This window comes from Melanerpes formicivorus, unplaced genomic scaffold, assembly GCF_026170545.1.
Source record: "Melanerpes formicivorus ecotype bairdi unplaced genomic scaffold, bMelFor1.0.p_v2 SCAF_45, whole genome shotgun sequence".
NCBI classification, from domain to species: domain Eukaryota; kingdom Metazoa; phylum Chordata; class Aves; order Piciformes; family Picidae; genus Melanerpes; species Melanerpes formicivorus.
In genome coordinates this window covers 1,011,171-1,023,710 of record NW_027142397.1, presented here as the reverse complement: position 1 = coordinate 1,023,710, position 12,540 = coordinate 1,011,171, and the positions used below count along the sequence as shown (strand labels likewise).

The 12,540-nt window shown below is 58.5% G+C and overlaps 1 protein-coding gene across 1 annotated transcript; it reads left to right on the top strand.

The window, feature by feature from the left end:
- The first annotated feature begins 3,150 nt into the window (after window positions 1–3,150).
- DHDDS (dehydrodolichyl diphosphate synthase subunit) lies at window positions 3,151–12,079 on the top strand. Its single transcript, XM_068159094.1, has 9 exons — window positions 3,151–3,392; window positions 4,479–4,556; window positions 5,471–5,587; window positions 5,831–5,973; window positions 6,527–6,643; window positions 7,306–7,407; window positions 8,029–8,143; window positions 10,287–10,394; window positions 10,569–12,079. Exons 2-9 carry the CDS (start codon window positions 4,494–4,496, stop codon window positions 10,803–10,805), a joined length of 1,002 nt encoding a protein of 333 aa, XP_068015195.1. The 5' UTR covers window positions 3,151–3,392; window positions 4,479–4,493; the 3' UTR covers window positions 10,806–12,079.
- Window positions 12,080–12,540: the final 461 nt, after the last annotated feature.

Here is a 12,540-nt window from a genome sequence, read left to right as displayed (position 1 = left end):
ACCAGCTGCTAGAGCCTGTGTTGGCTCCCCAACTCCAGATTTCCTCCCAGCCCAGTGGCTTTTGAGGACTGTCCTCCATTTCTCTCTCCTGTTCACTCCCACAAATCCCCTTCCCACCATCCCAGTGGGAATGCTCCAGTCTGCCCCATGCCCAAGTCCTCCCATTGCCCAGGGGCTGGGATGTTGCACAGGCTCCCAGCAGGCTGCTGCTGTTTGGCTGGGGGGTGGAAAGCCAGAGGATGGGGGTCCCCAGCCCGTTCAGGGGGTCCCAGCAAAAGGTGACAGCAGTATGGGAGGCTCTTGGGAGCCTGAGGGCTTTCTTCAAACCCCTGCTCTAACCTGCCCTCAAGCAAAAAGCTACCTGAGACCTCCTGGGATAAAGGACCTGGTGCCAAGGTCGGATCCAAATCCCAGGGAGGTACAACTGCTCCATCTTCCTTCTCCTCCCTTCCTGGCTTTCCCCAGATTCTGGCTGACAACGGCCAGGGAAAACTCCTGGTCCCTGGTTCTGGGGCGCCAGGACTCTGCTTTGCAGCTTGGGGCTGGCTGGAGCCTTCCCAGGGAGGGTGTCCTGCCGTGCTGGTGGCTCAGGCCACGGGCAAGGCTTCTGCTGGTGTGTAGGTAGTGATAGGTTTAGCTGTAGAGCAGGGCTGGAGCAGGTGAGGGGCACCAACTCCGCTCTGCCTGCTGGGCACGGCTCTGCCTGCTGGGCACGGCTCTGCCTGCTGGGCACGGCTCTGCCCCCCCGGGCACGGCTCTGCCTGCTGGGCACGGCTCTGCCCCCCGGGCACGGCTCTGCCCCCCGGGCACGGCTCTGCCCCGGGCACGGCTCTGCCTGCTGGGCACGGCTCTGCCCCCCCGGGCACGGCTCTGCCCCGGGCACGCAGACGGAGAGCAGCTCCCCAGCTGCTCCCCTGCCCTGCTGCAGTAGTTTCAGTGGTGAGGTGGTGGTGCTCTGCTCGGGGGGGTGGGGGTGTGGAAGGACATCTTTAGTTCTTGACTAGCAATGGGATCTATAGAGAACTGCTTCAGGCTTTTGTCTGCACGGGGTAAATGCAATAGAGAGCTCCAGGGCTGTGTCCCCAAGCCGGGCCTGGGTCCCGCTGCTGCCTCGCAGGGGGGCTGATGGCCTTCCCCTGGCACCTCTGTTGTGCCAGGGAAACTGCTGCCCCCTCCCCTCCCCCTTCCCCCCCTAAATTCTTGTATCTGTCTTGGAAGAATCCTGTAGGACCTTTCCCACCCCCTCCCCATGTAATGGTTTGGTGACTTTTCTGCTAGCTGTCTCGTGTGTAAATAACCTCTGTAAAGCTTTCCACTTTCTCTCAGTGCTCTCCTTGATTATTGTTTACAAATGGAAGAGGAATAATAGTAAGAAAAATAGCCAAAGCATCTAGTAGGTTATGGACCAGGGAGGGAGGATCTCCTCTGTAGACTCTGCCTTGCAGCTGTGTGTGGGGATATGAGCTCTGGCACCGTCCCTGTCCTAGGCTACAGCAAACAGCAACCAGCTCAGAGAATCACTCAGGTTACCCCTGGGGCCGGCGTGCTGCTGGCCTCCAAGAGCACAGGGATTTGCTTTATCTGCAAAGGGAAGCCAGGCTGGAGAGGGTGGGATGGCTTCAGCCCCTCTCCTCACCGCGCTTCTCTCTCTGTCTTGACAATAATTAACTGGCTGCACCTCCCCCACCCTGCCCGGGCTCGGCTCGCAGGCGCTGGGCACTATGCATGGGGGCAGAGGGGGGAGGCAGAACACTCAGGGTCCTGCTCTAACCCAGGAGCGTTTGAATGTATGAGATAAAACTGTGTCCCTCGCCAGAGAGGGGAGGGAGTCTCCCCCGCTGTGAAAACCCTTTTGAGTCACAAGATTGTCCAGGAGGAGACAGAAGAATGTAATCCGTGTTTACTGCTAGCAACCAAAGCTTGTTTGTGTCAAACTCTGGAGTTTGCAGCGAGGGGGTGGGGGGGGAGGGGAGAATGGGGGTGGAGGGGGTGGGGGTCAGGCCTTACCCTGACTCCCAAAGAGATTCCCTGCTGGATTCCCTGCAGCGAGATCCCTTGCTGTAAGGTCCCCCCACACCTCACCCCTTCCTTTCACTGCTGAGTTTGGTTTTGTACCAAGTGTGGCAAAGGTGGTTGGTGGTTTTTATTTTTTTCTTTTCTGGAAAAAAAAAACTAATAAAGACCTTGGGCAATGGCTGCTGCTGCTCTGAGCCTGCTCTCCTTCCCCCCCGGGCTGGGGAAGCCTGCATCCAACCCGGGGCTGCCGGGGCAGAGGGGGAGGGAGGGCTGGGAGCTGGGGCACCCAAAGCTGCCTCGACTGGCAGCCCTGCCCCCCCGGCCACGCTGCCAGCCCCCCATGCCCCCCCTGCCTGCCCCCCATGCCCCCCCCGGCCACGCTGCCAGCCCCCCATGCCCCCCCTGCCAGCCCCCCATGCCCCCCCTGGCCATGCTGCCAGCCCCCCATGCCCCCCTGGCCACACTGCCAGCCCCCCATGCCCCCCCCGGCCACGCTGCCAGCCCCCCATGCCCCCCCGGCCATGCTGCCAGCCCCCCATGCCCCCCCTGCCTGCCCCCCATGCCCCCCCCGGCCACGCTGCCAGCCCCCCATGCCCCCCCTGCCTGCCCCCCATGCCCCCCCGGCCATGCTGCCAGCCCCCCATGCCCCCCCTGCCTGCCCCCCATGCCCCCCCGGCCACGCTGCCAGCCCCCCATGCCCCCCCTGCCTGCCCCCCATGCCCCCCCGGCCATGCTGCCAGCCCCCCATGCCCCCCCTGCCTGCCCCCCATACCCCCCGGCCACGCTGCCAGCCCCCCCCCCCCCATTCCCCCAGTCCCTCACGACCAACCCAGACCCGGCCTGGACACCCCAGTCCCACCAGGCTACCCCAACTCTGGCCCAGCCCTATCAGCCCCCAGCCCTCCCACGAGCGCCCAGGCTCCGCCTCCAGGCCAAGCCCGCTCCCCTCTCCGGCCTGCAGCCGCCCTGGCCCGGCCGCGCTCCTGCAGCCTCCCTCGCCCCGGAGCCGCCCCCCGGCCCCGCCGCGGCTGCCGCAGCCCCTCGGCCCCGCCCCCCGCGCACGCGCTCGGCCCCGCCCCGCGGCGCGGGCTGATGACGTCAGCGGAAGCGCACGTCACCCTCCGCGGGGGCTGAGGCGGCGGCGGGGCGGCTCGGCGGCTCCTCGGCCTTGGCGTGCGGGAGGTCTGCAGCCCCCGGGGCTCTTCCCCTCGCGGAGCCGGGCCGCGGCCCCGCCCGAGGGACGACGCCTAGGCTCCGCTGTCCGCTTCCCGTCCGCCCCGTGGGCTGCGGAGAGCCTGCCGAGAGGCTGCCTCGCCCAGAGGCTGGTCCGGGTGCCTTCCTCCTCACTTCTCTTGCACCTCTGCTGGGTACCGTTGGTGAGTGTCGGCCCGGCTGTCGGGGGGGAGAATGCCCCTCACGGGGAGCGGCCGGAGGGGGCTAAACTCTCGCGGCTGCAGCCTGTCCGCTGGGCAGGAGCGAGTCCTGGCTTCTCCGGTGCCCAGTCCCTGCCTGACTGACGTGAGGCTTCCTGGTGAAGCGCCTTCTTTAAGGCGGAAGCGTGCATTCGAGTGTAAAAGCCTGCTTGCTGTCAGCAGCCGAAGGTGGCTTTGGGGAGGGACCTGATTCCAGCCTGAGCTGCTCAAGGGGGGGGTTAAGAGCTTTAGGAACAGAACCAGAGGCTCAGCAGTTCCTTGCCTTCATGTTTTGTGGTTGCATCTGTGGCTTGCCAGCCCTTCCCTGAGGGGACAGGCAAGAAAATTAATGCCATCAATGAGTGGAATTTGAACCTGGTTTGACCCCTGAATGGGCACTGGGTGGTTGGATCTGGACTGTTGCCCCCACAGCTTCCCTCCATTGCTGCTTTGTCCATGTCTTGGGGCTCTGAGCTGAGAGAGCTGAAGGTTAAGGTGGAGTTTCAGCAAGCTCGTGGTAGCTCAAAGCAGGTCTTGGCATTGGATGTGCAGCTAGAGAGGTAAAACTCCAATGGCTTTATAGCTCTGGGGGCTTAAGTCCTCTGGTTGTGGAGGAAAAAGGAGGCTCAGTCGTGCCACAAGTGCAGGGCAGGTGGTGGTGGAGGTGATTGCTTCATTTGAAGGGTATCCAAGAGCTCCAACACAAGAACAGTGAAGGACACTTTGTGCTGCTGCCACCCTGGGACTCAGCTGGTGGGAGCCCACCTGTGGGTCTGTGCTCCCCCAGCAGCCAATCTGGCTGGAAAGCACAGCAGAGTTTCCCTTGCTACCAGCTGGGGCAGGACCCACTGCTGCCACACAGCTGGAACATTCCAGAGCTCGTTTCTCAGCCTCCCTGGTGTCTGCATCTCACAGGTGATTGAAAAGGGCTCCAGAGCAGCTACTCAAAGCCTCCTTTCCCCAAGCTGATGGGTTTGTGGTGGTGCTTTGGGTTTGGACAGAACCTCCTGTACCTCTAACCCCTTTGTTTTCATCCTCCTGTTGCCAAAGAGCTGTGGGGGAGAGATGTCGTGGATCAGAGAGGGCGAGCTGACCATCCTAGAGAGGTTTTGTGCCAACATCATTAAGGTAAGGAAGGAGTTTGGCTGCCTGGGTGCAGAGCTGGCAGGTCCCTCAGGGCTGGGAGTGGCTGCTCAGCTCCAGAGAGGTCATGGTGCTGGCAGGGGGTGCTTGCTAATGCTGGCACTTGGGTGCACATCCCCAGACTGCAGCCAAGGATGGAAAATTACTTCAGCTGAGTCTTGCAAATGAGAGAGGAGGCTGTGGGCAGCACTTGCCAGTGATGAGCTTGCACTCCCAGCCTCCCCTGCTTTGTGCCCTTGCTGATGAGAGCAGGGCGTGGGAAGGAGGCAGGGAAGCAAACTGGTGGTGCTGTGAGGCTGAGAGGTGCAGCTGAGGTTCTGCTGAGTAACAGCACAGCAGCTGCAGGGAGCTTCTGGCCTTGCTCAGGCTGCTGCCCTCCCTGCAGGATCTCTGCAGACCTGGTGAGGTCAGTGGAAAGCAATCCTCCTCTCAAAGGTGGGGAAGGCTCATGACCTCCTTTCTTTCCTTGTTGGCTGTGGCTGGGAAAATGCTCTTGAGCTCTGGGATCCAAAACGCTGCACAGGTCCAGCAGGGTGGAGCCTGTGCCCTGCCTGTGGCTGCAGGGGGCTGGCTGTGGCAGTGCTGCTGTCTCCTGAGTGCTGCAGTTCTCTGTCACGATAGGAACAGGGAGGGTAAAGCTGCTTTTCAGTGCAGGCTTTTACTTGTCTGCCTTTTAGAGAGCCTCAACTGGGCCTAACAGAGAGGCAATCAGCATCTGGCCCTTCCCAGCTCCAGGCTTGAAGCTGGGGGCTGGCTGCTACACCCCTACAGGTGCTGCCACCAGGAGCAGAGGGACTAAGCTCTCTGTGGTGCAAGATGCTGGCTGCTCACTTTCTGGTCTGTTCTTTCTCCTTCCCTGGGCTGTTGTCTCCCTGTCTCCTGTCTCTCCTCTCCCCCAGGCAGGCCCAATGCCCAAGCACGTTGCCTTCATCATGGATGGCAACCGCCGCTACGCCCAGAAGTGCCACGTGGAGAGGCAGCAGGGGCACTCCCAGGGCTTTGATAAGCTGGCACAGGTGAGAAAGGGGTCTGTGGCTTGATGGTGTGTGTTGAAAGGTTGAGCCACAGCCACCAGATGACTTTTTACTGCTTAGCTGCTGTGTTGTGTTGCTTTCCTTCACTGGAGTCAGGCTTGTGCCTGGAGCTGGGGTTGCTCATCGAGGTTCTGAGCTGCAGCTCCTCTCTCTCTGTGCTCTGGCTGGCTCTGGAGTCTGCTTCTCTGAGTTCTGTTTTCCACTCTGGTTGGGTTTGTTTTGCAGACCCTCAGGTGGTGTCTGAACCTGGGCATCAGGGAGGTGACTGTCTATGCCTTCAGCATTGAGAACTTCAAACGTTCCCAGGAGGAGGTGGATGGGCTGATGGATCTGGCGAGGCAGAAGTTCAGCCGCCTGCTGGAGGAGCAGTAAGAACCCTCTGAGGGGTGTCCCACAGGGTGGAAAGGAAGCAGAGCATGACTAAAAGGTGTTGCAGGGATGTTAGAAGTTGTGAAAAGGGATTAAAGGAGGGAAATGGTTCTCCAGCTAAAGATTTGGGTTGAGGAGCTCTGCACATCCCATCCCAGTAAGCAGCTCCTGAGCACAGACAGTGCCCCTGCACACCAGATTTGTGTCACTGTGCCACAGCCTTTGCCAAGCAGCTGGGGCAGGACAGCTTTTGGAGGAGCACAGCACCATTGGAAACTCCTGCAGGGCACTGAAGTGCTTGGTGGATGTTCTGCTGGAGTGCCAAAGCCTTGCCTTGACTCCTTGCTGGAGCAGGCGTGGATGATTTCCTGCCTTGTGACGTTCACTCCCCTGCCCCCAGCCCACCTTGCCTGACAGCAGCAAGCAGCTGTGCTGCTCTGTGGGTGACCACTCATTTGTGATCAATTACAGATGCCCAGTGGTGCTTTGGTGGGTGCTGGGCAGAGAGAGCACAGCAGAGTGCAGGGTCCTGACTCTTGTCTCTGGCTGTAGGGAGAACCTGAAGAAGCACGGAGTGTGCATCCGTGTCCTGGGGGACCTGCCCCTGCTGCCCCTGGACATCCAGGAGCTGATTGCCCAAGCTGTGCTGGCCACCAGGAACTACAACAAGTAAGGAGCACAGTTTGAAGGAGCTGATACCTCACATCTTCCTCTTCTACTTGAAGACTGAGTCTTGGCAGATCTTCTCCACCCCTTTTAACTTCTTTGTCCTGCAAGCCCAAACACTGCCCCTGGGCTCAGCCCTGCTGAGGGCACACCTTGGGTGCTGGGGGCAGGTCTGGGGACATCACTTCCAGAAGGACACTGAGGGGATGGACAAGGAAGCTGGGGAAGGGTCTGGAGAACAGGGCTGGGGAGGAGGAGCTGAGGTTGGTTTAGTCTGGAGAAAGGAGGCTGAGGGGAGACCTACACCTCCCTGAGAGGAGGCTGCAGCCAGCTGGGGTTGGTCTCTTTCTCCTTGTAACAAGTGATAGAATGAGAGGGAATGGCCTCAAGTTGCACTGAGGGAGGTTTAGGTTGGATATTAGAAGAGACTTCTTCCCTGGAAGGGTTCTCCAAGCCTGGCCCAGGCTGCCCTTGGAGGAGGCTGAATCCCCATCCCTGAAGGTGTTGGCTGCTGGGTGTTTAGCCCCAGCCTTGGCAGAGCCAGAGAGTGCTTGGGCTCAATGATCTGAAAGGGCTTTTCCATGCTCCCAGCTGTTGTAGATGTTCTCTCTGTCACCTCCTGGACCTTCCTTGTGTTGGCACTCCACATTTCCCCCTCTTTCCAGATGCTTTCTGAATGTCTGCTTCGCTTACACCTCGAGACACGAGATCAGCAACGCCGTCAGGGAGATGGCCTGGGGGGTGGAGCAAGGCCTGCTGGAACCCAGGTAACTCCTGGCCCAGGGTGCTGAGAGCTTCCCACCTACACTTTCATTAACCACCTCTCAGAAGCCAAGTGGCTTTTAAGCAGAGCTCATGAAACCAGTGTGACTGGAAGGAATGACTTGAAAGTTACTGCTGCGCTGTTTGGGTTTTATTGCTTGGGTTGCTGTGGCGACAGAAACACAACCAAGAGAGAGGAGGAATTGGGTCTGTGGCTCAAGTGAGTCTGAATGGGAGGGCAGAGTTCTGTGCCACAACAATTGGCTGCTGGGCTGGCAGACTTTAGCTATGAGGTCAAACAAACAGATGAATCATGACTGCTGAGCTGTTTCTCCACCCTGGAGGAGATGGAGGAGTTAGAACTTTGCTCTCTGCTCCAGATGGAAGTCCTCCCACTCTGCTTCCACCACTGTATTGGGTTTCAAAGAGCATGGAGGGGGTGGGGGGAGTGCTCTGGGGGTGAAGGAGCATTAGAGCTGGCCTGGGGAGCAGTGGCCATCAGGAGTGGGGTGATGCCTGGCTGTGGCACTGCTCCACCGCTCGGGCTGCAGCCGCAGCCCCTCAGTCACTGCCATCCTGTGCTGGGTGAGGGCAGGGATCTCACTCAGCTGCCTCTGTCCCCTCAGTGACGTGTCAGAAGCGCTGCTGGATCAGTGTCTGTACACCAGCAACTCCCCTGACCCTGACCTGCTGATCAGGACCTCTGGAGAGGTTCGCCTGAGTGATTTCTTGCTCTGGCAGGTAAAGACTTTGCTTCCTCCTGGAAATGCTCCCTTGTGCCCCAGTGCTCTGCTTGCTCCAGCTGTGAGCCAGCACAGGGCTCTCACCCTCACTGTGCTAGGGATTAGCTAACTTCTTGGATGGATTCATGGAGTGCTGGAGCACCTCTGAGGAGTGTTGCCTGCAGCTGTGTGATTGCCTTAAACACCTTGCAGCACAAGTCTGAGATGGTATCAGCCTGGAAGCACTGAGTGGAAATGGCAGCTTGGTCTGACAGCAGACAAGGGATCCTGAGCTGCTCCTCCTTGTGCTCCTCCTCCCACACTTAGATGGTTCCTCATTTGCTTGGTAAACTCCTGGCTTTGCCTCACTTAGTGTTTCCTGGGATGAGGAAGTCCCAGGAAGGATTTCTAGACTCCTGGGGGAGATGTTTGTCACCTGTCAGCTGGAGGTGTGACCTTACAGCCTCCATGGCAGGGATGTGCCTGACTGGGCCCAGACCATCAGAGTGAAACAAGAGCCCCACAACAAGGTTGTGAGGATGGTGAAGCCAGCTTGGTGTGGCTGGGCTGAGAAACTCAACCCCAGCAGGCTCTCCATGCACAGAGTGCAGATATTTGCAGTTTCAGCATCCAGAGCTGCTTCCAGTTCCCAGTTACACAGTTTGGAGCCAAACCCCACATCAAATGCACCTGCTCCAAGTGCCTCCACTGGTGAGCTGACAGAAGCTGTCTGCTGCCTTCTAAGGCTCTTCCCTCTCCTCCCTGGGTTTTTGGGCACACCTCCACCCTGGATGGGTGTCAATGCCATGAACTAACCTTTTGCTTGCTCCTCTTGGTGGTAGCCCTGCCAGAGGTGCCTTGGAGCTTGTCAGTGCTGAGTGTGTCTGGTTGGCAGGGTGCCCCTCTGCCATGCCATGGATGGCAGCAGAGGAGGATGTGTGCTCGTGCTGCTGCTGTGCCAGCTCACACCCCACAGCTCCAGAGCTTGTGTGTCCTGACAGCCCCCAGATGGGAGGAAATTTGGCTTCAGGATCACTCTCTGACTTCAAAGAATGTGCCCTTTGGAACAGGCTGCCCAGGGAGGCTGTGGCTGTCCCCTCCCTGGAGGTGCTCAAGGCCAGGCTGGATGAGGCCTTCAGACCCTGGGCTGGTGGGAGGGGGTCCCCATGGCAGGGGCTTGGAACTGGATGATTTTTAAGGTCCCTTCCAACCCAACCCATTCTATGAGCTCTTGGTGAGCTGGTGAGAGCAAAACCAACCCTCCCAACCCAAACCCCTCTGGGATTCTGTGACACTAAGCTTTTCTGTAGCCCTGGAGCTGCCCAGAGAGGCTGTGGAGTCTCCTTCTCTGGAGAGATTCCAGACCCACCTGGATGTGTTCCTGTGTGCCCTGCCCTGGGTGACCCTGCTCTGGCAGGGGGGTTGGCCTGGATGATCTCTGGAGGTCTCTTCCAACCCTACCACTCTGTGGCTCTGTGAGTTTTGAGAGTCATTCAGAGTCTTTTTAAGTTAGATTTTGGGGTGGTGGTCCCAGGAACACATTGAGCCAAAACTCTGAGGAACCTGAGGGCAGAACTAGGCTTTCAGTGGAAGTCTGCACCTTGCAGCTCCAGGGTAGCTTCAGTGCACCACAGCTCTTCAGAGTCATTCAGCACTTGAAATGCCAGGAGTGGGCAGCAAGGGGTGGCAGGAGATGTCATTTGATGAATGCCTGAAATGTCATCTCCTGATCCTCACTTCCTCCCTTACTCCCTTAACTCAGCCCTGGGTAGCCCAGTGTTGCTGGTTTAGTTTTGTTGGAAGTCTGTGATGCTTAAGCTGTTAAAATACCTCTGTGAAGACCAACACAGCCCTGGGCAGAATTCTGCTGTGCCTTTGCAGGAGGCTGAGTGGTGTCCCAGCATGAAAAGCTGATTGGAAAGCCTCTGCCTTGTGTCACTTCAAACTCCCCTGGCTGGTACTGATTTCACTGAATCCCAGAAGGCCAGGTTGGGAGGGACCCCAAGGGTCATCTGGTCCAACCTCCATGTTAAGCAGAATCCTCAAACACAGCCTTGGTAAAGCCTCTGTGGGCAAACCAGCAGAGGTTTGATCAGCAGAGCTGCTCTTGGTGACCTGTGCCTCACGGGGTGCTTACACCTTTGGTGCTCTTCTGTCTGCAGACATCCCACTCCTGCCTGGTGTTTCAGTCAGTCTTGTGGCCAGAATACTCCTTTTGGAACTTGTGTGAGGCCATCCTTCGGTTCCAGATGAACTACAGTGCCCTGCAGGTAAGGGAGCCCCAGGGGATGGAAGGCTCAGCTCTCTCCTTCAGCCTGACCTCACAGCAGAGGTTCTCCAACCCTCCGATCATCCCTGTGGCCCTCCCCTGGCTCCGGCAGGTCTGTGATGAGGTGAGCTGAAAGGCCTGGAAAGTGCTAATGCTCTCCTGCTTTTCCCTCCAGAAGGCCAGAGACTCCTACATGGAGGAGAGGAGGCGACAGCAGATGGAAAGGGACCAGGCCTACGTGGCACAGAAGCTGCAGCAGGAAGGGTTCGCGTCCCAGGGAGACTCTCAGCGCTGCCGGACGCTGCTGCAGAAGTGCAGAGCCATGAGGGAGCAGAGGATCCAGGGCTTCCTGCAGGCTCTGGAGCACAAGAGAGTGGACTTCTTCGAGAGGTTGTGTCCAGTGTCTGCGTGACACAGGTGCTGGGTGGCTCCCGGGAAGACAGGGACCAGCTGCTGCCCAGAGCGGTTCCCTCGGGGTGGCGCCGCTGCGGGTGTCCCCGGGGCCCCTGCGGGTGTCCCCAGGGCAGGAGCAGAGCACTGTGACCCTCCCCAGGCCTGTGGGTGCTGCTGGGCAGGGTGATGCCGTCCTGTCTTACCTGCCTGCCCCCATGATGGAGAAGGCACACAGCCCACCACAGCTCTGCTGCTTGGCCCTCCACAGCCCTGCCTCTTTGGACTAAAAGGAGCCCCCAGTTCTGTTTGACTTCTTGTGAGCTGGCCCAGGCAAACCAGTTCAGCCCTGTTCAATCAGACTGGGCTGGGATTCTTTCCATGGCTTCACAGCAGTGGATCTCCTGCTGAGATTTTTCTCTGCTACCCCTGAAGTGGAGCCTTGCTTTCTGTAGGCAGAGGATCATTGCTGCTGTGGAAGGCAGCCCTGTGCCAAGCAGGGGCAGAGAGATTCCCCACACCAGGATGGCATCTTGTCTTCTCCCTGCCTGGCTCTGCTGGCTTTCGTCTGTCTGCTCTTGGCTCCCCAGGAGCTAAAGCAAGGTGTTGGCAGCCTGGCTGGCCAAGAGAACAAAGATCCTCCAGAGCTTCCCCAGCCCTACAACCCCTCCTGAGCAGTGCACGTGGGGGAAAAACCTCCAATGCTGGTGCTGGAACAAACTGTGCCTAGGAAAGGCTGTGAGCGGGCAAGGAGAAAGGATTGGTTGGGAATTAGCTTGGTGGTTTAGAAAGGAAAAAGAAATGAGCTCAACCTAGGTGCTGGACAGGGTAAGCTGAATCCCTGAGAGCTATGACCTAACATCCTGTTTCCAGGGAACGAGGGGGAGCCCAGATGAGGAATACAGTAGCCAAACCCAACCTGTGAGCCCAGCCAAGAGGCTTTGGAAAGGCCCTTGAGCTGCCTGTGCTGGGAGTGGCTGCAGCAGCTGTGGGGTGGTGTTTGTTCTCACTTCTCCAGCAGGCAGGCAGGGAGGGAGGGAGGGAGGACTGAGCCCCATTCCAAGATTCTGTCCCCATGGTCAAAAGCAGAGGAGATGTCTGGCTTCTTGTTTCTGATGCACACAGAGGTGCAGCAGGGGCAGCTTTGGCTGCCTCTGGAGGGTTCCTGTTTACCTCCAGGTGAAAACTATAGAAAACAGACTTGGGAAGTGCTTCACACTCAGCTCTTTGAAGGTGATGGTGAGGAGGAGACCTCCACTGTCAAAGGGTGAATAAAGCATGCTGGTAGCAAAGTCACCTGGAAAATCAGAGAACCCTTTGAAAGTGCAGAGAGATTCTTGTTCTCAAGGTGTGGTGAGGTTGCCTTCCAGATCTGCTGCCCCATCCCTCAGCCTCTGCCAGGCTCTCCCAATTGCTTCCACCTGACAGGAATCAGAGGAGGAGGCTGTGTGCTGTGCTTTTTTGCACTCAGTGTGAGCAGTTTGCTGCCTCCAGGCTTGGCTGACCAAGACTCCATGCATGTCCCTCCTCTTAGGAAGTAGCTTGGATAAAGTCATGCCTGGGGGCTGGGAATTATTCATTTTGCTGCATTTGCCTTTCTTGGGCTTCACATTTCAGGAAGCTGCCTGTGGAAATAGTTTATTCTCCATGCATCACAGAATGGTAGGGGCTGGAGGCAACCTCTGGAGACCGAGTCCAACCCCTCTACTGCAGCAGGGTCACCCACAGCAGGTTGCCCAGGATCATAGGATCACAAA

Coding starts and splice junctions, on each gene's coding strand:
- DHDDS (XM_068159094.1), top strand. CDS start 4,494: ATGTCGTGGATCAGAGAGGGCGAGCTGACCATCCTAGAGAGGTTTTGT. Junction 5,974..6,526: donor AGCCGCCTGCTGGAGGAGCA/GTAAGAACCCTC, acceptor CTCTGGCTGTAG/GGAGAACCTGAAGAAGCACG. Junction 10,395..10,568: donor TGAACTACAGTGCCCTGCAG/GTAAGGGAGCCC, acceptor TTTTCCCTCCAG/AAGGCCAGAGACTCCTACAT.